This window comes from Papaver somniferum, chromosome 6 (genome assembly GCF_003573695.1).
Source record: "Papaver somniferum cultivar HN1 chromosome 6, ASM357369v1, whole genome shotgun sequence".
Classification (NCBI taxonomy): Eukaryota; Viridiplantae; Streptophyta; class Magnoliopsida; order Ranunculales; family Papaveraceae; genus Papaver; species Papaver somniferum.
The window spans coordinates 105,657,289-105,684,206 of NC_039363.1; the positions used below are offsets into that span (position 1 = coordinate 105,657,289).

The 26,918-nt window shown below is 37.6% G+C and overlaps 3 protein-coding genes and 1 pseudogene across 3 annotated transcripts; 3 read left to right on the forward strand and 1 right to left on the reverse strand.

Annotated features, from left to right (window-relative positions):
• The first annotated feature begins 290 nt into the window (after window positions 1-290).
• LOC113288724 (lon protease 2-like) lies at window positions 291-1,619 on the forward strand. Its single transcript, XM_026537844.1, has one exon. It carries the CDS (start codon window positions 512-514, stop codon window positions 1,388-1,390), a length of 879 nt encoding a protein of 292 aa, XP_026393629.1. The 5' UTR covers window positions 291-511; the 3' UTR covers window positions 1,391-1,619.
• A 1,669-nt stretch (window positions 1,620-3,288) lies between these two features.
• On the forward strand, window positions 3,289-7,006 carry LOC113291249 (annotated as a pseudogene).
• LOC113288728 (low-temperature-induced cysteine proteinase-like) lies at window positions 6,909-10,348 on the reverse strand. The gene is made up of 5 exons (XM_026537851.1): window positions 9,228-10,348; window positions 8,210-8,445; window positions 7,996-8,133; window positions 7,458-7,892; window positions 6,909-7,323 (listed from the first exon to the last, which is right to left on the reverse strand). Exons 1-5 carry the CDS (start codon window positions 9,646-9,648, stop codon window positions 7,216-7,218), a joined length of 1,338 nt encoding a protein of 445 aa, XP_026393636.1. The 5' UTR covers window positions 9,649-10,348; the 3' UTR covers window positions 6,909-7,215.
• A 1,603-nt stretch (window positions 10,349-11,951) lies between these two features.
• LOC113291250 (protein FAR1-RELATED SEQUENCE 5-like) lies at window positions 11,952-14,276 on the forward strand. Its single transcript, XM_026540805.1, has one exon. It carries the CDS (start codon window positions 11,952-11,954, stop codon window positions 14,274-14,276), a length of 2,325 nt encoding a protein of 774 aa, XP_026396590.1.
• The last annotated feature ends 12,642 nt before the right edge of the window (window positions 14,277-26,918 follow it).

Sequence of the window (26,918 nt, forward strand, 5' to 3'; positions counted from 1 at the left end):
AACATTGAGATACAGAGTTAGCCACTTAGCGTGCTTCATCTTGACCTTTTAGGGTTGAGATGCATAATGGTAATGGTAGGATTTGGCTGTTAGTAAAGGCTTGTTCTGATGCAAATGGAAAGCCGTTTAGGCTTGTTATCTCATCATTCCTGTATCCTCCTTGGTCTGATTCTCCAATACAAATTAGACAGCCTCTCCAAAACCCACATAAGTCAATAAAAATCTTCGAAAACCCTAATCCAAATCTGTTTGTTTTCTTCTGTTCTTCCCGAATATCTCTCCAGTCCAGAAGAGTTAATTGAGTCTGAGTCCCGTACTCGCCTCCCGTCTTTTTCGACTCGCTCTCATTTTATCCACAATCTCCTCCACCAGATTTTCTGGAGAGAGAAACTCAAACCAATAGTCTAAAATTAGAAGAAGAAAAAGAAATGAAAAACAAGAAAAATGTCTCTATTCCTCATTATTATCGCTGAGATTCCACTCTAGTCTCTCATCTTCATCATTCATTTCAATGGCGTTACTTCCTCAAATCTTGAATTCGCGAACAACATCATCATTTGGTCTCACTTTACTAAACCCTAATAAACCTAATAGACAACAATCATCGTCTTCTTCATCTCAATCTCACCAATCCCAATCGACAAACCTAATATCTCCTCTGCATCGCCGCCGTCGAAACTCGAATCTCCTTCGATGTTCATCATCATCGTTTCCTGAAAAACATCATACATCAGGACCGCCACCGCAATCAGACGACACGACTGAGCTTCCGCTATTCCCACTCCCGTTAGTTCTATTCCCAGGTGCGATTCTTCCATTACAAATCTTTGAGTTTCGTTACCGTATGATGATGCACACGCTGCTCCAAACCGATCTCCGTTTCGGTGTTATTTACTCTGATTCAACTACTGGTACTGCTGATGTTGGTTGTGTTGGTGAAGTAATTAAACACGAACGTCTTGTCGATGATCGATTCTTTTTGATTTGTAAAGGTCAGGAACGGTTTCGTGTTACGAATATTGTTCGGACGAAACCTTATTTAGTTGCTAATGTTACTTGGTTGGAAGATAAACCTTCTAGTGATGAAGAGGAAGATTTAGAATCATTGGCGGTTGAAGTTGAAACGTATATGAAAGATGTAATTAGGTTATCGAATCGATTGAATGGTAAACCGGAGAAGGAAGCTCAGGATTTGAGGAGGAATTTGTTTCCAACTCCGTTTTCGTTCTTTGTTGGTAGTACATTTGAAGGTGCACCAAGAGAACAACAAGCTTTGTTGGAATTAGAAGAAACTGGGAGTAGATTGAAAAGAGAGAAAGAGACTTTGAGGAATACACTTAATTACTTGACTGCTGCTTCTGCTGTTAAAGATGTGTTTCCATCTTCTTGATTGATATTCATAAAGAGGATTTAAGGAAAATTGAGACTTGGGAAAGAGATGAGGAAAGAAATGTAATGAAGCTTATTGGAGCTGAACACTGTTAAAAAATGTAAGGAAATCTTTTACAGGTATTTTTTTCTGTGGTGTTCTTAAATGTGTAATGTTTTGCATCATTTGCATATATAAACAAACTCTTTTAACATCTCAAAACTCAAATTGATTCTCTATATAATCACCAGTGCTTCGTGTTGTTACTATATACTTAATTTGCTGAACGCTTGTTTCTATGTACTTAAGTTTTTGGGGGATGGTTTTGCTAAATTACAGGATGATGAATGTAAATGCAAATTGGTTTTTGAAATTTTGGTTTGCTTTTGCAATGGCCGATTGTGTTGGAATGTCAGATGCGGGTTTATTGGTTTAGTTTCAAAGCATTGGAAACATTAGTAAGGTAGCTTAATCTTGTTGGTAAAAATAGTACCCGTACATTGACGGAACCTTTTATTCCCTACAAGGGAAAGAAACATGAAACTTTTATACAAATGATGCTGCTGATGTACTAGCATATCATGCGAATTGATGTCTGATCTAAAATGCAAATTCTGGTCTGCTTTTGCAATGTCCGACTGTGTTGGATTCTCAGATTTGGTTGTAGAGAATTGCCATTGACAAAGGGAAAGAAACATGAAACTTTTATACCGAATTCTGGATACGCCATTAGCGAACTTTGATCAAATGGGAAGCAAATAATGTTGCTGATGTACAGAATTTGTAAGCGATGTCAGATCTAAAATGCATCACTGTGAAAACTGAGATGAAAAAGTTTAATGTAGTAATGCCACTATTTATAAATTGCTTCGGTACAAAATAAGAACTTCAAATATTCACTTATAAAGAGGTCTCCGTAAATCATATTCAGTGAAAGTTGCTCGTGGCCGACTAACAAGAATGAAGTTAGAACATATAAGGGTGTTGCATGGCAACCATTCACAGATTCACATTAGATAACGGGAGGATTGTACCCGATTCTTTCCTCGTGAGAGCAAGGGAAAATCTTGAACCCGTAACCACCTAAACTACAGCGGATTGACGTCAGTGGAACGCTATAAATAAAACTATGGGATGCAGCTAACGGTCCTAGATCAAGGGTACTACACTACTGCTGAAGACTCGCTAAAATCCAGGTGAATAAAACTAAGAGCAATTCCTATGGAATGAACAAACGCAGAGTTTGTTCATTTTACTTTTACTGTGGGATGAACAAACATGGAAAATGAATGTTCAAATCAACAGATTTATTGATTTGAACATCGAGTCCAAAGAACGAGCGCGCGTCTGTTGTAGTTACGCGCGTCATTCCTGCAAACGCTGGCGTTCAAACCTTTTCCAGCCGATTTGGGAACGGCACCTAACAGTAGACGGTTAAAGTCATCCGAATCTATTATGTGTTTAAATATCAGTAATTCTCTTCATTTAATTTAATAAAGAAAACAAAAACTGTGATCCTGAAAAGATACTTAGAGCAACCACAGTCATGACCAAATTTGGGGACTATACCCAAATTTGGTCCCAAATTCAGCCGCAGTGGTACTGACTAAAACCATATTTAGTCCAGTTAATTAGGGTTTGCGACCAAATGTGGTCGCCAACCCAGACTAAAATGATTAATAGTGGGACGGAAGTATAGTGGGCGTATGATTTCAGACGGAAGTATAGTGGACGCTCCACATCGGGCGTACGTATAAATAACGTATGATAATGGGGCGGATGTATATAGAGCGTTTGAGTTAGGCGTCATTATAAACACCGCCGGGCCATACGTAGATAAAACCTACGCCCCATAGCAGACGCAGTTATTAAAAACGCCTGGTTTGGACGCAGTTACTAAAAGCGCCTGGTCCGGGCGCATGTATTATGACCGTATGCGGGAGACGGACGTATTATTAACGTCTGTTGGTATTGCTGGTCCGTTGTTACTTGATGGGAGAGAATATTCAGTACCAATGGCTACTATTGAAGGTTGTTTGATTGCTAGTACAAACCGTGGGTGTAAAGCGATTTACGTTTCTGGGGGTGCTACTAGTGTTCTGTTACAAACTTGACTGGTTCTGCCATTGCATCTACGCCTGAACTAGAGCAACCACAGTCATGAGACGGACCAAAAGAATCCAGTACGCCTGTGTGAGACGTAATTTTAATGTACGTCTGTTTTGAGCGCACGTAATATGAGCGTTTGTTACTCAACAGTTACTATCAGAAGAATCCAGTACCTACTAGCTGTGATTTTGGAGGTGCTGCGATGCTTGTTAATGCCAACCCATGTAAGATATTTAAAAGCTTATACAGATTAATTCATCCTGTTTTTAGCTTCTTAATTAAACAAATTTCTTTGCTGACAACTTGTCAGCTGTGAATCTTTATTTTCTAATTGGCTCCATGATAGCTAATGGAAATTACATATTCTCTTGAATTTCTTCTTAGGTACCGGATCTTGTATATTTCAATCATCCACATCCTCATTATGAGCGCACGTAATATGAGCGTCAGTTTTGTGCCCACTCAGACGGACTTTCCATAAACGCCCCACTCAGACGGACTTCACGTATACGCCCGACCCAGACGCACCTTTCATCTCCGCCCTACCCAGACGCACCTTTTATGTCCGCCCGACGGAGACGCACTTTCTATCTCCGTATGTATCAGACGCACATAACATCTCCGTCCCAGTAGACGCACTTTCCATCCCCGTCCCATGTTCGGCGTGAATTATACCTGCGCCTCAATCAGGCGCACGTAATAACTCCGTTTCACTCAGACGCATATTATAAAGACGCTCGGTCAAGAAACGTGAGTATAAGTTCCGTCTCGCATCAAGCGTTCGTATAAGTTACGCTTCACCAAATTCTGGTCGTCCCCATTGCGCTTGAACACCCAGAATACCAATTTTTTTTGGCTTTTAGTCTGGCTTTTGGTGTTTGGTCCGTCTCATGACTGTGGTTGCTCTTACTTTTTGCATTTAATAGATGGTTGGTGATGGTATGTGCTTATGTACAAGGGAGAATATTTGAGTAGTTTGCAGGATTCACTGTTTTCCCTGATTGACCGAATTTTGTTTAACAGAAAAGGGAAAATTAAAAATTATTATGGGGAATTAGCAAAGAGAGGATGGCAGCAGTAAACAACATCCTCTCAGAACCAAGGTTTCGTTTCTTCTCCCTTTTGATTATCTGATCTTTTTCTTCAATGTTTTGTAAGAATTATAATTAAGCTTGTTTGATTGAAAATGGGTTTTATTTGATCTCGGTTTCTGATGTTGAAAAGTGGGTTTTTGTGGATTTTGCTCACAGGCTATTACAGCAGGTGTCTTGGCAGGAATAAGTGATTCTGCAGCTCAGAAACTCTCTGGTATACAGAAACTTCAACTGAAACGCCTTCTTTTTAAAGTGGTAACTTCTCTTCTTCTTTTCTCTTCCAACTATTGATTTTCTTTCTTGTTTTTGCTGTCCAAAACTGAAAGTGGGGTTCGAATTTAAGTTGTTGAATTTGCATATTTGCTCTCTTGCTTCTGATCTGATGTTGTTATCTTGAATTTGCATATTAGCTCTGTTGATTCTTAATTTCAATATATCATACTGTTTACAATTGCTCTCTGTCCACCAGATAACCAATTTCAGCAGCCTTAATCTGTAATTTCTATGTGGTTAAGTGTATGAGTTCAAAGATGCAGTTTAAATATTTGTTTCTTTCATCACTAGATAAATGATATGTATGAGTGTGTTTGGATGCTTCTTGACATTACAATCACGGACAAGACTGCCAATGAATGAGTATCTGAAAGGCATACCAGTTGGACTAAAATATGATGAAATTGAGGAGGGGAACATAAGGCCTGAAACATAGAAAGTTCTGAGGATCAGCTGAACTCTCATGGTTCAGAATTAGTGTTTGGTTTTGAATTTAGCATTTTAATATATCTTGTGTTAGACGATTATCTTGGTTTCTTGGAATACTGGAATCGAAATAAATGATGTTAAACCTTGCTTGCTTCAAATGACGCCCAATAGAAAGTATAGAATCAGGTATGTCAAGCCAGACCTTGTTAAACTTGGCATATTAAAGTGTGTGTTTCATGCTACCTTATAATAGTGTGCATGCCAGTTTGCGTATGCAAGTTTATGCGATATGCGTAAAATAGTTTTGTTGTAGACTTACATAATCTGCTTGCAGCTTTTTGGTTTTGCGTATGGAGGTCCGTTTGGGCACTACTGGCATAAACTAATGGAAAAGATTTTCAAGGGAAAGGACAATAAAACAGTAGCCAAGAAGGTACTTTACTTACCCTTGTAGCATTTCATTTGTCCAATTGACATATTTTGAACCTAGGTGAGACTCATCACTAAAATTCTTCAAACGCCACAACTTCACCCTCATCCTTTTCAACTCTGTTTGGTCAGGTTTAGACTGTCTATAATTCACCCTGTATTGGATCACTTTCTTCCTGCTGCGTCTTGTTGTTTGTGACTTCTTCTTTTTACATTTAGTCACTGAGGCCAAGACACATGGCTAGACAAGTTTAATACCCAACAAGCATTTTTGTGCATGTAGAAGGCTCCAAAACATTGAAAGATGACATTGTTCGAACATTTAGCTAGTAGCTTAGGTTTTAGCACAGGATTGTTGCTGAAGACATATCTCTCGAAGTCGAGGGTGAAATTGATCCACATCATGAACACTTGGTGTTTATTTTGTACTGACTAGTATCTTTATGCTACTAGGTATTCTTCTAACTCACCTGCATATGTTCTTTCCAGGTTCTGTTTGAACAGTTGACTTCTTCTCCTTGGAATACTCTTCTTTTCCTGTTTTACTATGGATATGTCGTTTGAGGGTAAGTCTTTATTAGTTGTCTAATTTATGATTAAATCTCAATTAGAATGGAGAACCATAAGAAATTATTTTTTGCTGTAATAAAGAAGTAACATGGTGCTTTGTGGCTGTGCAGGAAGACCGTTGTCACAGGTTAAGACAAAAGTCAGGAAGGATTATCCGGCCTTGCAATTGACATCTTGGATGGTAATTTAAGAATCTTCCTTGTACAACCAAGTTTGGGATTGTGAAGCATATAAACATATGTTAAAATGGCTGTGAATTGTTTAAATTTTTGGATGAACAGTTTTGGCCGATTGTTGGATGGGTAAATCACCAATATCTACCACTACAATTCCCGTGTTATCTTTCACAGCTTTGTCGCATGTTGCTGGTAATCTGTTCCTGGTGTTCCTCAGTTCTTTTATTCCTTTAAAGTTTCTGTATGTTTCATTTTTGTTAAGGATATGAGCTATAACTCGTTGATCCTTTGTGTTTTTGTTGTTTTAGGGGAATATTTCTGAATTTACGAGCGAGGACCAAGGCCATAAACAAGTAATCCTGTCGAAATTCAATAAGCAACTGATACACAGACGAGAAAAATGAAGCAAGAAGACCAGTAGCTATCTTGATCCTGAAATGCGAGAAGTAATTTAATAAATGGGAAACAAATTTGGCTTTATTGTTTGTAACCCACGACTTTACATAACCATTTATAACCCCATAGATCCGATTTATTTAAGAGAAGCATTTCGTGTACTTATTCACACATTCATGACACTGCTTATTTGTTCGTATATAAATATGAACATGGAAACTGTCTGAAAACTACAATCATATAAGCATTTGGGACTAAATAAATAACAGGTCCCAACCTTGGCGAAGCCAGGTGCAATGTAATACAGTACATTACTAGTACAGCAGAAGTTAACTCAACCAGCTTAGGCTACTAGTGTAAGTATGAGATATTAGAAATTCCATGCCTCTAAAAAGGCACTCCAATCTCCAAAATTTCCTGAAGAACTTCTCTTTTCAAGGGCTTTCGTAAACGTTGAATTCCCAGTACCTTGTGTTGCCTGTAAACAAAACAACAAACCCTTAGTGAAGTGGTTTAAACAACTTGTCTCATCTCTTTGTAGTTAGACAACAAAGACGATGCATATAAACACTTATGAAGCAGAGTTAGTTTAATTGGATATGCAATACAAACCTTGAAGCATTGGTTTGTTTCTGTTTTACAGATTGGATAATCTTGCGGGCAACAGTGCTTGCCGTCCTTGCAGCACACAGCACCATCCAGTGGGCAACATTTCCATGAAAGGCATACTCCCAGAAAAGTGTGGCCACAACAGCAGGTTTCCCCTGCTGCACACTTGGTGAAAAGACTGCATTTAGTTGGACCCGGAGGTTTAGGAGGCGTTGGTGGATTTGCACTTGTCTTAGTTGGGTATGAAGCTAGCTTGTTTATCCCACATACACCTTCTTTACTCGGACCATTACGTATCATGTGCATGTACCCGTTAATTCCCCAACTTGTTCCCCATGAATTTTTCACAATCCAGTAATCAACCCCATTTTCAGACCCATACCCAACGATCAGCACAGCATGGTCCAAAGACGTTGAACATGGTCCACTGAAGATCCCCTGAATGAGCAACAAATGTTTTAAGCCTTGAAAAGGGGCTGTACTTCCTCTTCGCATTATAAGTCTGATGTATCCACATAAAATGTTTCTGAAGTGCACTCACCTTGGAGTATAGTTGGAATGCCGAATCACTACCACATATACCCACACTCACGGGTTGAGTTACAACAGCCTTGAGTAATTCATTCTCGTTTGCTGGTACATCAGTATAACCATCAATAGTTACCACACGCCTTTCTAACTGTAAAAGCATAAATCCATCAAAAAATTAGCGTAAAAGAAATACAACAAGATAGCTTGGAAGAGCTACTTCATACCTTGTTTTTATTGCAGGTTTTGTCTCCCATTTGATATGGATAATCTCCCTCGGTGTCAATCCCTCCATTCTTCACAACCCATTTATATGCATAATCCATAAGTCCACCATTGCACCCACTATTGTAAGACTTGTCGCAATCAACTAGCTCTTGTTCAGATAGACTAACAAGAGATCCTGTGACTATCTGGTTTATGCCTTCCATTGCACCAGTAGCTGAGAAAGACCAACAAGCACCTGGAGAGGAACACATAACAGCAACGATTACCTTCTACGGAGAAATTTTCTAAGAAATTTGCATGTGTTATGCACATAAACTGAAACTTAATAAATTAGCATGGTGATAGACTCGGATAAAGCATGCAACAAAGTTCAATAGATATCTCATGAGATTAGCACAGATTTTCCATTTTAGCCGCAGCTCGTGTTTGATGAATATAGAAGTGTTGTGACAATATTCAGAATACTCCAAGTTATCTCAATAAACTTAATTAAACTTAAACAGGGAGTCAGCAGGTGGAGGAATTGGTGCTGCTACTAAGACACAAAATCTAAAGACAGAGTATTGGCTTGGTCAAGATAATAAACTCAATAAGTTTATCACTTGTGTCCGAATTACCTTTCATTAGGTCCATAAAAATCCACTAACTACTCAAATAGGTGCAATTAGGTTGTTCCTAATATGGTTTTCAAGTAGCACATCGAGTGTTCAGAGCACAAAGAAAAAGCTACAGTTGCGATACTAAGGCAATTGCTGGAAGCTAAGCAAGAAATAATTTCTTGAATCTAGAACTCTATGAAAGTTTAATGCATGTCATTTTTTTCAGTCTCAAACAAAGCATAAGAATTAAGATTTGTTTTTTCTAAACTTTGTCACTTGGCAATAAATTCAAGTCTTAGATGGGCAAAAACAGGAACTTCTCATTTGGGTATCCATAAATTAAGATCAAATAAAGCAACGAAATCTCAACAGCTAAGAAATTAAAACAAATTAAGACAAACAGAATCTAAGAACATACCACAACTACCCTGATCTTTCACAGGTGTAACTGCTCCCTTCTCTCTCCAATCAAGAGAAGCTGGAATATCACCAACAGTCCCTGCTCCAAGAAATGATGAATAGTTCCTTGGAACTCCATTAGAAGCAGACAGACCCAATCTTGAAGCTTTGAATTCATGGTTGGTTAAATCAGCAAAAGAGTTCAAAGCAAGGGTGTAAGTGGAATTTTCCATATTGTTATGTTCGTTGACAAATGCAAGATTTTTTTCAAACACTTGAAATCTTTGGAGTTTTTCTTCTGGAGAAGAATAGATCTTTCCATTTTGTTTGCACCATATTTCAAAGAGATCATTGTTATCAGCTGAAGAAGAAGATGAAGAGACAAGGACAAGGAAGAGAAGAAAAAGAAGGTGAAGAAGAGAAGACCAAAATGAACCCATTTGAGAGAGGGAGAAAAAGGATGATGAGGATGAGTTGGGTATTTCTATCTTCCTGAAATATGGGCAGAGGAACAAAGAAAGCCCAAAATTTTTTTGAAACAAGTTTGGTGTTGTTCTTGGTTCTAACTACCCCCTCGTGTTTCTTGCTGTGCTTATTGTTTCCCTTTCAGTTTGCCATTTTGGTCTTTGAATGAAGAATAATTGAAGCTGACATTTAATTCTGCAAAGAAATATCAGTGATTCATCTAGTTTGGGAAGATAAGATGAATTATAGAAGAGGGTATACAAGAAATGATCAACTGACCCATCAGTGAGGAGGAGGCATTGATTACTTTCCCGTTAGGGTCGAAGATAATTTGGAGATGGACTTTGAATGAGACAAATTTGGCTGTTTGGTATTAAGGAAAAATTTGATGAAAATCACATAAAAAAAGAATGATAAGATCTTGTTTATTGTTGTTTTTTCTTCACGAATGAAGTGGAATATTTATCTCTTGCTTTTGCATTTTTAGAAACAATACAAGCCTCTGCACCTTATTTGCCTACACTGCCATGATTAATATGGGGCATGGCATGCAGCATGGATTCCATCGCAGATCAAACCTGTTAGACTGAACGGATGTATGCCAGAGAGTTGAGTTTTCAAGGTGGTATGCAAGGATTAATTGCAGGTGCTTACATTTTGGTTGACTTATGAATTTTTGGGCACTGGAGCCTCCGGAAAATTCCGCCGTTACAATTGCGGATTTTCGGACCATGCAAGAAATTTGGGTCACAGATTCACATGTAAGATTTTTGGCTACGGGATAAATTTTGGGTTATGAGGTTGATTTTGGGTTGCTGTTATTTTTTAGATTGGGAAGTAAATTCCAAATTATATGGGCAAGTTATGGGCCACTGAGTTACATGTTGGGCAAAATAAACAAATTGTATGTTACTACGTAAATTTTGGGAGACGATGCAAACTTAAAACTAGGGGTGAGCATTTGGCTCCTAATCGGCGGATTTAATCGGGACCAACCGTTTATTTGTGGATGGATGTCCGGACCGTTCGTTAATGAATTGGATGCGGATGGAATTTTTGAAATCCAACAGATAACGGATCGGGCCCGGATGCAACCTTGAAAATCCGTTGGACATCCATATCCGTTAAATCAAGGGCATTTATATAGTTCTAGAAAATGTTATGGATCATTTAGAAATTTTTAAGATGTTTGCTTAGGGTGTTGTACATGACATTTTTATATTTGTATACATATATAGGATATGTAGATTTTATAAGGAATCATTTGTGCTAGCTTTATTTTCTTTACTATAAATTTTAACTAAAACAAATCCATTGGATTATCCGCATCCAATCCGTCCATCCGTGTATCCATCGGATGCTAATCCGTTGAATATGGATTGTACGTGGATGCCAAATTTCAAATCCGTAGTGCAATGGATTGGATATGGATGAAATGAAACCGGTCCATACCGGCCCATGCTCACCCCTACTTAAAACCTTGGGAAAATTTGTGGTTACCCAAACTAATATTTTTCCATATCATAGGTATTCGGTCACGACGAGGATTTTGGGTAGCAGGGAAAAACTTGGCTCACAAAGTAAAATATGGTTCTCCGAATATATCGTGGTTCACTGAGCAAATTCTGGATCAAAAAGAATTTCTCAGAACAATTTTTTATTATGGTTGAGCAAATTTTGGATCAAGGATATGCCTTGAAGCAATTTTTGGGGAGGGAGGATCTATTGACAGGCTCATTTTTTACAATATCTAACAGTGTATCTCAGCTGTCCAGTTCCAATACATGAACGATAGAGATTTCATAGATTAAATAAACTAGTTGATGGATATTAACGACCCGATTAAATTCCGGCTAATTTTTTATTTTATTTTCTAAGATTTTTCGGTGATTTTGTTTTCTATTCACGTGTGTTCCCCGTCTTTCCCTCTTCTTTCCCTACGATATTAATAATTCTCTTTTCTTCTTTAGGGTTTGATTCAGTAAATATTTAGCCTAGGATTTTAGTGGATTCTATACAAAACGTGATTTTTTTGTGGGGATTTATTAAATCAACGCTAGATGTTTCATTATCATAGTGGAAATTGTTGTTTCTAGCTTATTGTATGCAAATCTTTTCAACTCACTGAATCATGAGAACTCTTACGTGATTATGTATTACAGATCTCTTATCATATGTAGCTTTATGATTTGTCATCCTATAATATAAAATTAGAACTTTGATTTCTTTGTTTTTCGATTGTACTAATTACAGTATTCTTTGTTTACTCAACAGAGGAATGGGAACTACTATTGAAAATAATGAAATTGATTGTAATAATACGTCATCCAAAGATCTCAAACCAGCAGTTGGTTTGGAATTTTCTTCTATTGAAACAGCTGATTTATTCTACAAAGAATATGGGAGAAGCAAGGGATTTTCTACACGTAAGAGATCATCATATGCCAGTGCGCATAGGGGAGGTATAAGTAGAGTTATATTTGTTTGTGGTTGTGAAGGTGTCTACGGTAAAGATTCTAATTATGATGATTCAAATATTTTTGATGATGATGAAGTCGAACATGAGATTGGTAAGAGGAAAAAGAACACTTCAACCATGAGAACAGATTGTAAAGCTATGATGCGTATAGATTTGGATGTAAAACGTAAGATATGGTATATAAATGCATTTGTGGATGAACACAATCATGTTATGGTCTCTCCTAAAAAGAGAGTTCTCATGAGGTCAAACAAGTATATGCCGAGTGAAGCTAAAAGCTTGGCTGAGGCATTTAACAAAAATAGGCTCCCAGTTGGTAAGGTTGCATCATTATTCGGGCATAGTGAAAATACTACATTCACTCCTAGGGATGTTTACAATCATTTGAGGACGGTTAGGAAATCTTTATTAGATGTTGGGGATGCAGAAGCCTTGCATGACTACTTCAGAAAAAGAATAATTGAGAACCCCAGTTTCTATTATGCAATACAAGTTGATGAAATAGGGAGGGCAGCAAAAAAATTTTGGGTCGATGCACGTTCGCGGATGGCATATAGTCGTTTTGGAGATGTTGTAACGTTCGATACAACATATAGGACCAACAAATATAGTATGCCCTTTGCTCCTTTTACAGGTACGAACCATCATCACCAGTCTATCACATTTGGATTTGCATTAATTGGAGATGAGACAAAAGAGACTTTTACATGGTTGTTTAAGACGTGGCTTGAAGCAATGGGAGGTACTCCTCCAATTTCAATACTTACTGATCAGGATCAAGCCATGACAATTGCGATTGCTACGGTACTCCCTAATACCCGTCATCGTTTTTGTTTGTGGCATATTAAGAAGAAGTTTGGAGAGAAGCTAAGTCACGTATTCTTTAAGAAATCGAAGTTTAAGCGAACAGTTAAAGCGGTTACTCGGTTTACATATACAATTGAGGATTTTGAAAATCAATGGAACTCCATGCTAATAGAGTTTAATTTGACAGAGCATGAATGGCTTAAAGACCTATACGATATCCGTGAAAAATGGATTCCAACTTATAATAGAAGTACTTTTTTTGCAGGGATGAATACAACACAGAGAAGTGAAAGTATTAATTCATTTTTTGATCACTATGTGAATTCCAGGACATCTCTACGAAAATTCGTCGAAAGTTGTGATCAGTCACTGGAAAGAATGTATGTTAGAGAAAGGGAAGAAGACTACAAGTCTATCCACATGAAGCTTATATTTGCCTCACAAGATTTATTGGTAAGGCATGCATCTAAGGTTTTTACTCGCGTTATTTTTAACAAAGTTCATGCCGAGTTTAATGCGTCTTTGAAGTATCGATCAACAATAATTGAGGTCAATGGTTATGAGCACTCTTATAAAGTATTCTGGAAAGTAGACAATGATATAGTGGAAGAATTTCCATTAAAGATTAATGAGTTAACCAAAAGTGGTACATGTGGTTGCCAAAATTTTGAATTCAAGGGGATACCATGCAGACATTTTCATCATATTTTAGTATCTCGCCTTTATGAGACAGAGATTCCACCTCATTTTATAATGGAAAGATGGACAAAAAATGCTAACAAGTGTGCGGTTTTAGGTTCTGATCGCTTGGAAATAAAAGATGATAAGGTTGGAATTGAAGCCATGCGGATCAGTCATTATTGCCGACGATCATCTGAGCTAGCGTACATGTTTTTGGGTAAATCAAAAAAAGCGTACGAGATGGCAATAGATTTTCTTAACCAAGCATTTGAGAAGGCTAGAGATATAGACAATGTTGAACTTGAAAAAGAACATGGTGAAGACATAACTATTGATCAGGCATGCACCACCGCTGTAGACGTACCTGACGATGTTTCGAATGTTACTACCGCTGCTAAGATGATCTTGGGTGATCCACGCATCTCCCAGATGAAAGGTAGGAATCCTGAAAAGGGAAAAACAAATGTTGCAGAAGATTCACGCTTGCAGAGTGGTATAGAACTGTCCCAGACAAGAAAAAGACCCAGAACTTGCAAGTACTGCAAGTTCGAAGGCCACGACTCTCGTACTTGCAAACAAAAAAAAGCTGATCAGTTAGTTGTTGTTAGTGCTAACAGTGGTAGTGGTACTGCGTGAAGTTTACTAGTTAATTGATGAATCTACGATTATGGTAAGTATGGATTTAAGCACTTATTATTATTATTTTGCTTCTTATTTCGTTATTTTGACATTTTTTTGCTAAGTTTTTTCTTTACGTACGCTATGTATGCTTTGAATTTATATAATTGATAAATCTCTTGGTGTTATAATTCCATACTCTTACTGTTAACAGGCAATAATCTTCTAGAACACCATTATTCTGATGATACAGCGGGCAAATGGGTTTTTTAGTAAACTAAGAATAGACAATAATTGGGTTTCCAAAAAAGTCTCTTATGACGAGTTCATGCCTTGTAATTTTTCCATTCTCTATAAAGTAACCACCAGCATTAAGTGAATGAAACACCAGAGGGGAAACACTAATAGCTCGACTCATTAAAATAGTGTTCATGCGAAAAATGTTCAAATTGAAATTTCAGCTAGTACAAGAAGATGAGAAGAGGGGAAAAACCCTAGAGAATAAGAGGGAAAAATAACCCAATATTAATCTCAGCAACACCTTTGATGATCGAGATTTAGAAAGAAAGTAGAGTTTCGAACACCAATTATTTCTTTTCCATGTTCATATTTCTGAAACAGGAGCGAAAGAGACGAATAACTGGATAGGTTTCCGTGGAGAGGAAAAGAATAAGTCAAAGAGTCAGGCACCTATGGAAGAATGAAATTTTAACGAAAAAAAATATAAAAATATAAAAAAATGGTTGAAAATTCTGTCCGGGTCCCGGGTACCCATCAAATGAATCCTAAAGTTTATAAAATCTGAAACGTCGATGTGAATGGTTTAGACAGTTAAGATACATTGGAAGATCTTGTAAAAAACAAGACTGTCAACGGATCCGTTCTCATTTTTGGGTAACAGTGACAAGTATATTGTTAAGATGCATATTGTGAGTCATGAGACACATATTGGGTCATGTTGGATGCCAAGTCAAATATAGGGAGACACATTGTTACTTTTCATCACATGACAAAATTTTGGAAGCTAAATTTATGGCTACAAACAAATTTTGGATCACTAAGTAACTTTAGGGACACCAAAAAAAATATCGAGTTACTGGATAAAGTGGGAGGCGCAATGCTGGATTTTGGTTTAGGATGTCAAATTTTGGATCAAATGGAAAATTCTCAATTATGAAGAATTTTGGCAACATGCAATTTATTTGTTTTTGAGAAATGAATTTTACATGTGGAGTAAAAAAAAAATCTTATGTATAATGGGTTTGGCCATAATTGAGGTTGTATGTCAAATTTGTTATTAAATTTAGATGTTTTTATTTAGAAAGTCAGTTTCAGACTAGTTTAGGTTACATGGTAGAATCACGTAGTTCACTCAAGATACCTTTGAAGATTGAAGACCGCACGAAGGCGTCATTTGAAGAACTACATCAAGGTTAGTAACAGAGACTCTAATTTTCTTTGCAGACTCTTTTCCCTTCTACTTATCGATCTTCCTAAGCAAATTCAAAAACTTTTGTATCAAGAAAATGCAAAGAAGGAACTCATCATGGACTAGCCAGTGTATTTCCTTCGATTTGGACACTCATTAGCAAAGTGACCGAAAACTCTACACTTAAAGCACTGTGGAATACCCTCATCATCACTTTCGTCATCCATCCTTTTAGAGGGAACACGATCATGTGGTTTGGCTAATGATGATGGAATTTTTCTTGAGAACTGTTTATTTCTCTTCTTGAGAAGATCTTTAAACTGTCTTGTAATAAGAGAAACCGAATTTACAACATCTTCATCTGATAATTCGTGAACAAGAACTTTCTCAGAGCTGCCAACACTATCACTTTTCTCAAGTACATTAGTGTTTTTAAGTGCCTCGAATGCAATATTTTTATCAGATTTAGCTTGATGTTCATGGTCAAAGATATTTAACTTTTCAACGTGGGTGCTTTTGCAAAGAATAGTAGATCGTTTCCTTCAGTAATGATATGTTTCGTAAACTCATATCGACCTGGTAAAGATCTCGGAATTTTCATCATAGTATCCCGTTCAGGAATAGTCTTTCTTAATGAATGACAAGCATTCATTATTTCCGATAATTTGTGATTAAATTCCTCAAACGAATCCTCATCATCATACGAAGGTTTTCCCGGTCAGAAGTTAGGTTTTGAAGTTGTGCTTCCTTTTCTGCGGAATTCCCTTCAAATACAGTTTTTAAGATATCCTAAGCATGTTTTGATTTAGTGCACGTAGACACATGATGTTGAAGATCTTGGCTTATGGTATGGATAATAGCATTCAATCCCATCAAAGTTGTGTTTAGTAGCACTGATTTTAATATCGCTATATGTTTCTATGAATTTACGAACCGCATTAGCTCCTTCTACGACCACTGAAGTATTATTTCCTCTTACAATAAGAACCCATTTTCTGAAAATCATGAGCTTGTAAGAAAGAACGCATAACATTTATCCACCACAAGTAATTTGTGTCATCGAAGGCTGGCGGTACGTTAATAGAGACAATGTTTTAACAATGTTTGCCTGCTCTGATACCAAACACAGACTTATTATAACATTGTTTGCCTGCTATGATACCAATTGAAAACGCAGGGATACCAAGTAGACCACCAAATTTTTCGATCGGCAACCTGTATGGACAAAACCTAATGCAATTGCAAGTACACCAACTGAATGATCCTTGAAAATATGTATATAGATTTTATATCTCTAACCACTTCTCAGTCAGTATGTATATAGATAAGAATCTGTGAAACTGATTGTTAAGAAGAGTGAAAAGACGAGGGTACCCAAATAGCCACAATCTTTTATTTATCCACCTATAAGTCCTCTACCGAAAATGATTTTCTATAGACTGTATCGAGACAATACAACAAATCGGTTCACACGTCGTGTGATCGTCTATGGATACGAGATCCATACAATACGACAACAAGATAACTTGTGTGATTTACTATGGATACAAGATCGAGACAATAAAACAACGAAGTATGATACTTGATAATAGGTTCAGACTTAACCAAACTCTATAGGATCACTATCTAGTATATGTGGAGTTAACGTTTGTGTAATTTACTTTGAGTTATATAACAAATATAATTGCGGAAAATAAAAGTAAATCACACAACAAGATTTTGTTAACGAGAAAAACTGCAAATGCAGAAAAACCCAGGGACCTAGTCCCGAATTAAACACTCTCAAAATTAAGCCGTTATACAAAATCTAAACCAACTTCGTATAGTTGAGACCAAGCGACTACTCCTAGTTCACTTAGTTTCCTCAGTATCCATGCGCTTCCGACTTCGATGAGTACACGCACTGGAACAATTCCTTTGGATCGTATTCCAAACAGTAAAGGAACAACAAATATGTTTGGTAACAACTCTTTCGATTTTTTAAAGATAAAGATATCTCAAGTCATACGCAAAGGCTCTTCTGTTTAATCTAATAAACTCCTTTGTATGGTTAGATCAAACTATCCAATAACAACCAAAGTAGTCAAGTTTAGATTCGCACTCAATCAAAATAAATATCAAAGATATATATTGAGAATGTCGATCTCACGCAGCTAATCAATCGAATAAATCTGATTCTAGTTGGATCCCAGACGATCAAGGTTTATGCACACCCAAAGATATGAGAACTAAATAAGAAATCTTCTTTAATATTCAACAAACACATGCACAACACCACTTGAATCTCGTGTGATCAATTACACACAGAATAGAGTCCGTTAACAATGGATTATCACAAGATGTCTTTAGATATACAAACAGTTCTAAATATCCCGTTGATACTTCGATCTAGTTTGAATGAATCTTATATCAGAGCAGAAGATTCTCAAGAATAAACAAACTAGGTGCAATCAAAGTTTCAAAAACCGTTAGTCAATCAAATCAATCGAAAACTAATAACACTGCAATTATCTAGTTTCCCAACAACGGTACTCGTACAACTTCTTGATACCAAGGAAGTCTTTAAACGAGCGGTTGTAGGAGATTTCACCTAATTAGGATACTTTCCTCTCCGAATATACGGCTCCACCAGAAACAAAAAGAATGAAGTTTGCCTGGATCTTAGGATAGTTTACTAGAAATGCAAACTTAGGTATTTATAGACCAAGGATGTTTGGACACCAAGGAATTTCAAAATCGGAAATATTCTCAAGATATGCAATGAATAGCAAAATTCGGTTTTCCTAATTCCAATAAATGCTTTCCCAAAATTTCCGAAATCTCTCAATAGAAAATCTCCATTTAGTAAATGCACATTACTAATTTTATTCTCTAGAGATATGCATTTAGTTGCTGGTAATTAAAGCATATAAAGCCAAAAATCTTAATTAAAAGATTCTCAATTTATTTTGGCACAGTATCTCCTTGAGTACTAAGGAATATCTTTGAACAATAAATGATAAGAGTTATTGTACGTGTTCAAAGTATGTCGACATCTTTTCACCGTAAATCTTATTCATATTTACATGGATTGACATTCTTGGAATCGGTTATACCACACTTTCAAACTAGTTTAGAATTGGTTCACCTGTTGTTTGTGGGTGAAAACTGTTTCTGCTGATTTTGGTAATTTTGGGTGTGTAGATGAGAAACAAATCTAAACCCCAAAACAATGTACTGCACGGGAGTAATTTTGGTTCGAGAGATCAATCTGTACAATCCTGGCATAAACCAAGAAATGGTCGTTCCAGGCTTGCTTCGGTCACAAAGTGAAGGAGAAGGGTTGGTCTTAGGGAGGGAAGCGAAGAAAGTGTTGAGACCAGAATAGTTGATTCCGGAAGTGTGGGTGTTTTGTGACTTGTATCAGAAAGTTTAACTGGCTAGCTGAGTGAAAATTTATCAGATGATTTCTGGATGTTGTATTATTCTCCTGACCAGAACTTGTTGTTTGGTGGAAAATAGGTGAGACCTATTTATACAAGTCGCAACAAAACATACCCTCGTCTCATGGGAAGTGGAAACGATTGAGTGGTAGAAGAAGGGAGTAACGGGTAACGCCTGGAATTTATGTTTCCATAATGAAAGATACGTTTACACCATTACTTATTTCCATTATTAACCGCCCCGCTTTATGACACTTTCTGTAACGGGCGTATTGCACGCCGCACGCTGTAAACCGCCAGACCAATACCCTGATGTGTATCCCCAGTTTGTGACATGTTTTGATGTCTCGAGTGTTTTCGTGGAAAACATGTAGCACTTTGCTACGTGCAGCAAGTTAAAAATGAGAGGCTTGTCGTAGGTAAATAGCATACGTGATGTTAGTCTCGTTTTGGCTAGTCGCCTAAAACTTGTCACGAGATGAACGGCTCGGTGGAGAATTTTGATGGATGAGATTACATCTCACGAGGAAGAGTGGCCATTGATTACGGCGAAGTGGCGCCGTTGGCATAGTAGTGCCTGGTGGAGCCATGGAATAACGTAATGCTAGTGTTTGTGGCATGGAGGCATGCCAGTGGCCGTGGCATAGCGGCATGCTAGTAGTTGTGGCATAGTGGCATGCCAGTTCTCGTGGCATAGCGACATGCCAGTAGCCATGGCATGGTGGCATGCCAGTGGCCATGGCATAACGTAGTATCCGTGGCATGGTGGCATGCCAGTGGCCGTGTCATAGCGACATGCTAGTAACCGTGGCATGGAGGCATGCTAATAGCTGTGTCATGGTAGAATGCCAGTGGTCGTGGCATAGCGACATGCTAGTAGTTGTGGAATGGTGGCATGCCAGTGGCTGTGGTATAGCATCATGTCAGTGGCATGGCCACGTCTGTAGTGTTGTAGCATGGCGAAGGTTAAGATTTGGCTCCGTGACTAAAGTTAAGGCTTGGCGGCATGAACAAGGTTAGGGATTGGCGCCGTGGCCAAGTCTAGGGTTTGGCACTGTGGCCGAAATTAGGCGTCGTGGCCAAACTGGGACTTGATGCCTTGGCCAAAGGGTTTGGCGGCATGGTCGCTCAAAAGTTTCCACAAGCCTGTTAGTTTAGTGGCGAACTTGGATGGCTAAGATTGCATCTCAAGAGGAAAGGTAGTTGTCGATCATGGCTACCTTTAATTGGCAGTGACGCCTTTAACTTGTGCTAGCGGTATTGCGGCATGGATCGTGCATGTTGTTATAGAATTTCTCGGTCGAACTCGCATGCGTTGCTATCTCAAGCATGTTTGTCAATATTAGTGATCAAAACTATAAGTCTTGATTTCTAGTCTACTATAGCTAAGGTCTCGGAGTAGGATAGAAAGTGTAGTTGAGCTCGAGAACTCCATGGAAATCATCATACAAGACGAAGGACTACTCAAGGAACTGGTGGATCTTCATCGACTAAAAGGTATGTGGAGACTTGAACCTATCTATCACTCAAAAGTCTATTTATCTCCTATCTTGAGACAAAAGTCGTTTTGCTATATAGACTTAGATTATAGACATTTGGTATTTCGAGCCGAGTTTACCTCTCCTATCTATTTCTCGAAATATGTGTTGGTAAAGCTTTCGCTTTAGCCAAGTTCATCTTTACCTAGTGACGAAAGTCATGCTATGTTTCAATCACTTTGAAAATTGCTCTGACGAAAAATAGTTTGTGAATAACAACTATATAACGTCCTTTGAGAATGTTTCAATGATTGAAATGAGAGTTTAGACTATATAACCATTTGGAGGATATAGGCATTGTTGTGGAAACACATATATGTATAAGTCCTTATTGCTTGAACCGAAGTTTGCGAACTTTGATCAAGTGAACCGGAGAAGTGCGTGAGCTAAGTCCGCGAACTGGCGAAGTTCTCAAACCCGAGAATTTCTGCTGGAGTTTGTAAACTCCATCCGGGAACTTAAGTCCGCGAACTTGAGTAGGTTATGTCTAAAAACGATATCTTTATAAACGAAGGAATACAATTGAAAACCGTGGCTATAGAGTTCATGAACCGATTCAAGTGAATCAAATCCTTTTTGCTTCAATTGTGTCTTGTGTAGTACATGATATTTCGTTGCAATTGAACAACTATCTAACTAGTTCATTTGAGTCATTTGAACTAGTTATGGTGAAGAAGAATATGGTTGATATGGCAGTGATCATATCGCTAACCATTTGGTTAACTATTGTTGAACCAACTAATGTACAAGTTTGGGTACGGTTACACAAGCCCAGGAACGTGCATTTCATTTGTGTATAACAAGCTATGTTTTCGATCTAACGGTTGATAAATATTAGCTTGAATATAATCAGGTTTTCATCTAAAGGTGAATATTGAATGCTTTTTTACTAAGCTAACATTGATTGCAAACCCTGATTTGAAAGACTATATAAGGGAGAACTCTAACAACTGGGAAAACTAATCCCCACACAATTTGTGTGATACTAGTTGTGCTAAGCTAGAGTCGATTCTCCTTTAACCTTTGGTTTTTTCTTCTAAACCAGGTTAACGACTTAAAGACTTCATTGGGATTGTGAAGCCAGACCGATACTACTTTTCTTGTAGTTGTGTGATCTGATCTTGCTGTTTCTATCGTACGAGTACAATTGTAATAATTGTCTTGGGATTTCTATCTCCGATAGGCAAGATAAAAAGTAATCACAAACATCTTCGTCTCATCGTTTGTGATTCCACAATATCTTTTTCGCTACGTCGATTAAGGCTATTGTGAGGTGATTGATAATACTAGGTTATGGTTTATCAATTGGTTCATGTTCACTTTGATTTATCAAAAGACAGAACATAACTCGTAGGTATATTCGTGGGAGACGGATTTATCTATTATCGTAGACTTTTCTGTGTGATACAGATTTGCTTATTAAATCCTTCGACTTTTGGTCGTAGCAACTCTTAGTTGTGGGTGAGAACAGCTAAGGGAATCAAGTACGTAATATATTTCTGGGATCAGAGACGTAGAAGCATAATTGTACCTTGGATCAGTGTGAGATTGGTTGGGGTTCAACTACAATCCAGACCGAAGTTATTTTGGAGTATGCTAGTGTCTGTAGCGGCTTAATACAGTGTGTGTTCAATCTGGACTAGGTCCCGGGGTTTTTCTGCATTTGCAGTTTCCTCGTTAACAAAATTCTGGTGTCCGTATTATTTCTTTTCCGCATTATATTTGTTTATATAATTGAAATAATACAGCTTGTGTGTTGTTCAATCAATTAGAATATCCAAACTTTTGGTTGTTTATTTAAATTGATTGAGACTTGGATATTGGTCTTTGGTACCATCCAAGTTATCTCTCTTTGGTAAAGACTCGCAGATTTCTATTTGCTTGACTATAGATCAAATCAAGAGATTCAGATATAAAACTCTTTGATGTACTTTTACTAGATTGAGTCTGACTGTCTAGTTGATTCTCTAGAAAGTATATTGGAGTTTGTCCATACAGATTGCTAAGCGAAAGATTGGGTGTGGTTGTTAGACACACGCTTTTTCACATTCCTTTAACACGGTTGCGCGCGTATCCATAGACACTGAAATTTTGGCACGTTGGTTTGGAAGTCTTGCCTAAATTAGGGTTTGGTTTGCCGAAACCCTAATTAGCCTATATGGCACGTCGCATGGGGTGAATGGACATGTTTGGCGCGTTTGGCATGTGCATCTGGCATGTGTGCCTGGTATGTGCGTTTGGAATTTTTGGCATGCTGCTTGGCATGTTGGTGCGTTCTTGGGAAGCCAATTGGCTTTGCGGCCATCTGGCGCGATTTCCTTGTTTTCAACACTGTGGCGAGTTTAAAGTAACCTGATTGGTTAATGTAAGAGGGCTGGCCAGGCATGGGCGTGGCTACATTTCTTTGTGAGTGTGGAAGATTTAAAGCGACCTGATTGGTCGATGGGAAGTGGGGCCGACAAGCTAGGGCGTGGCCACACTTCCAGTACGATGTGGCGGATTTAATCGCCTAGTTTGGCTAAGCATTGTTTTTCGACCAACGGGGTCTAGTGTACTGCGCGGGGAGCGAAACCCTAATTTTGCAAATTTGTCGGGTTTATGAGTTTTTTATGAGTTATTACAATAATTGGCTGGATTTTGTATGCTGCCACAAAAATTCTTATCTACAGAATGCAGTGTGCTTTCCGTCTGAGCATTTCGTGCGATGGCCTTAACTTTGGTACTTGGAGGTTCATGCTACTCTGCTGCGAGTTAACACAAATTCGTCATTCCATACCGATATTAAGGGTTTTGCCTGGGAACATAGCACAGGGAAGTACTCAGTGAGTCTTGTATTGGCGAGGTGCCGAAATTTACAGAGCGTTTGGGATGGTTGCTACATTCACCAGTCTGGATAAATTTCATGTAAATATATTGAATGGATCAATAAATATGCTGGTGGAGAGGTTAGCACTCACGGCACCGTCTCCTTGCAGAGTGACGTCAGATGCAAGGTTTTACGATTTTAACCCTAAGCTAGAAACCACCATCAATACCTGTATTCCAAGACTATTATGTGATTGATAAAATATCAAATCACATACATGGGTTCAATCAGTTCTACCAATCACTAGGACCGGTTATACCTCAATATGGAAATACTTGTGATCGGTCACACAAGTTACCCGAACTGGTTACATCAGTTACCAGGATCGGTTACATCAATTACCAGGACCAGTTACCACATTCTCATGGTATTGCTTGTGATCGGTCACACCAGTTACCAAGATCAGTTACACCAATTACCAGGACTGGTTACCAATTACAAGGATCAATTACACAACACTCTGTGATTGGTCACACCAATTACTAGGATCGGTCACACCAATTACAAATATCGATCATACCATCTCATGGTGATTACTTAGGATCGGTTACATCAATTAATAAAAACTCGTCATACCAAATCATAAGTCGGGCATTGTGATTAGTTATACCAAGATACATAACAAAGTTACGATTGGTTCTACCATCTTACACATATTGGTAATCCAAAGATTTGTAATGAATAGCCGTACCAATAAGCAGAACGATTTCCCTTTCGATTCATAAAACAAGTTCATGAATGTACTTCCTTTAAAAAAAATGTAAAACATTGTTTCCTACGATGAAATCTTCATCATAACCCATTACACAATCATAACAGTATATATAAGATTATGTCGATGTCATATCTACGAAGTTCAAAAGATAAGCGTTATACTTCGTAGTATAATTCCCTAATACTATGATCATACAAATATGACTATGTCACATCACTAGAGTATTATACAATATGTACAGTATATACATCTTCGCAGTTATGTTTTCAATATAACACGACTTGAAAGATACGTTAAGAATGAAACAATTCAAGTCAATATTACTAACCTCAAGAGGAAGGATGATGTTTCCGTTGTAGTTCGCTTCTTCTTCACATTCTTCGGGTCTTCGGAGTAATACTTGTATGTCTCAAAATTTCTAGACTTTCTAGTCTAACCTAAACGAAGTTGACTGTTGTATATAATCAAGCGACTTTAGATGAGTTTTGACACACTAAAATATGACAACCAAACTTGACATACCAACGTTTGGTGAGTTTAACCGAGTTATGATCTAACAAAGAGTACTTGGACGATCTCAAAAATCAATATCCAAGATCAATCTAGTCATATCCAAATACTCCAATCGGAATTCTGCCAAGTAATTAAACTCGTTATCTATCTTTCAAGATACGAATTATACAAGAACGAGTCTCGTAATCGATCACAATTAGATGGAAGTTTCTACCAAGATTAAATATGTATAACTTGCGTAAATCTAATAATAAAGATAAACAGTAAAATACGGAAAAGGAAAAACACAAGACACAAAAAGTTTTGTTAACGAGAAAACCGCAATAGCAGAAAAACCACGGGACCTCGTCCAGATTAATTTGAACACCAAATTTTATTAAGCCGCTATAGACATTAGCCTATTATCAGACTTCGGACATTATTTTAGTTGAGACCGAATCCACCCTCCAAGCAATTCAGTTATAATCGCGCTCCTTATGTCCTTGAACCTCGCAAGGCTCCGCGCAGTTGATTCCCTTAGATGACGTCCTTTACATCTTAAGAGTTGCTTCAGCCGAAGTGAAAACTTTTGATACCAATTTTCCTCTAACATATAAGCCTATTTGATTTCCTTTTAGATCAAAGATAAAGGTATGGAATCTGTTAGTAATAGACAAATCTAGCAAGCCTCACAATTCTGAAACTTACGATTCCTAAAGAGCAACCTAGATTCTTAACCACCTCTCAAGAACAATCTTCAAAAGATCAATTAAGATCATTTTTCAGATATCTATCTTGAGGAATCACAAAGTCTGAGACGAAAAAAACTTTGTGATTACTATTATCTTGCATGAAAGAGATTACAAAAACCTCGATAACAGAAAAGCAAGATTGGGATACACAAACAATCAAGGTAAAGAGAGTTGGACCCGGCTTCACGAATTCCTAAAGCGGAGTCTTTTAGTCGTAGACCTAATTATATTTCTCATAGGAAACCTCTAGCTAGGTTTATAGAGGACAACTCGAGAATCAACAAGGACACAAGGTGTCGGGTATTAAATTTCCCAGCTGAAAAGGCATCTTCATTTATAGATTTCAAAGACCAGGGGTTTCTTAGAATTCAAGCTAAGACAACTCGAAAATCAAGCAAACACTTTTAGATCTTGAAAATACAATAAAAGAATATACATTAGGAACCGGTTCTGCAACCGTGTGTAATTATTGTTTGGTTTGGCAAGTATTCCAAAGAACTAAAGCAATTTGATGTTCATTTAAGCACCTAAGAATTTAATCATGATGCACACACATAAGTGTTTGAGTGATCAATGAAGTCTTAGAAGTGTTTTATAGAGATTTAGTAATGCTAAACATATTTAAAAAATAATTCTTTTAGAATATGCTAAAATCTAATAGGACTATTGGTACAATGGTTCGTGAACCGTTAGGCTTGTTCACGAGTCAGGGTGCAACAGTTCGTGAACCGGGTTCGCCAACCCTATAAGACAACCAAACTCAGCTGACCATGGTTTGTTAACTGCTAGCCTATAATACCAACTTTCAAAATTCAATTCACAACGGTTTGTGAAGAATTGAGCATTGTTGGAAGTATAAAAGGTTATAAAGGTCTTTTTTAAACTACCTTAAAAATGTGTGGTTTGGCGGTACACAACCTAAAAAATTCTCTTGAGCGATAGTTTAAGTGCCACCCATACTATTCTTTTAGGTAAAACGACAGACTAAGTTTCATCCACACCCAATTGACACTCTATCTCCCATATATAAGAGGATTTTCCCCATCAGTTCATCCGAATGAAATTGAAATTTTTGAGGAGTAGACCGCTCCCATAATAACAACAAATTTGACCAACTAGCTCATCTCTATTCCATTTTGGAGGAGAATCTTTTCTCTTTAGGATTTACTCAAAATCTCCAGCCGAGAACAACATCTGCAAACACACTATCCAAGAAGAGAAGTTATAGAAGGAAACATATACAAACACAACAATCCCTACACTCCTAGTGATTTCAAACCAATAAGTATTTGCAACTCTACTTATAAGATTATCTCGGAAATTTTAGCAAATAGACTTCATCCTCTTCTTGTTAGAACCATCTTTCCTTTTTAGTCTGCCTTCTTGCCTAATCATAGGATTTCTGATGATATAGTGATGTCTTAAGACGTAATTCACACTATAAAC

Bases quoted from the DNA above. Each gene is read 5' to 3' on its own strand.
- LOC113288724 (XM_026537844.1), top strand. From the start codon at position 512: ATGGCGTTACTTCCTCAAATCTTGAATTCGCGAACAACATCATCATTT.
- LOC113288728 (XM_026537851.1), bottom strand. From the start codon at position 9,648: ATGGGTTCATTTTGGTCTTCTCTTCTTCACCTTCTTTTTCTTCTCTTC. The intron at 8,134-8,209 runs GTATGAAGTAGC...ATGCTTTTACAG, and splicing joins AAACCTGCAATAAAAACAAG to TTAGAAAGGCGTGTGGTAAC. The intron at 7,893-7,995 runs GTGAGTGCACTT...TTGCTCATTCAG, and splicing joins CATTCCAACTATACTCCAAG to GGGATCTTCAGTGGACCATG.
- LOC113291250 (XM_026540805.1), top strand. From the start codon at position 11,952: ATGGGAACTACTATTGAAAATAATGAAATTGATTGTAATAATACGTCA.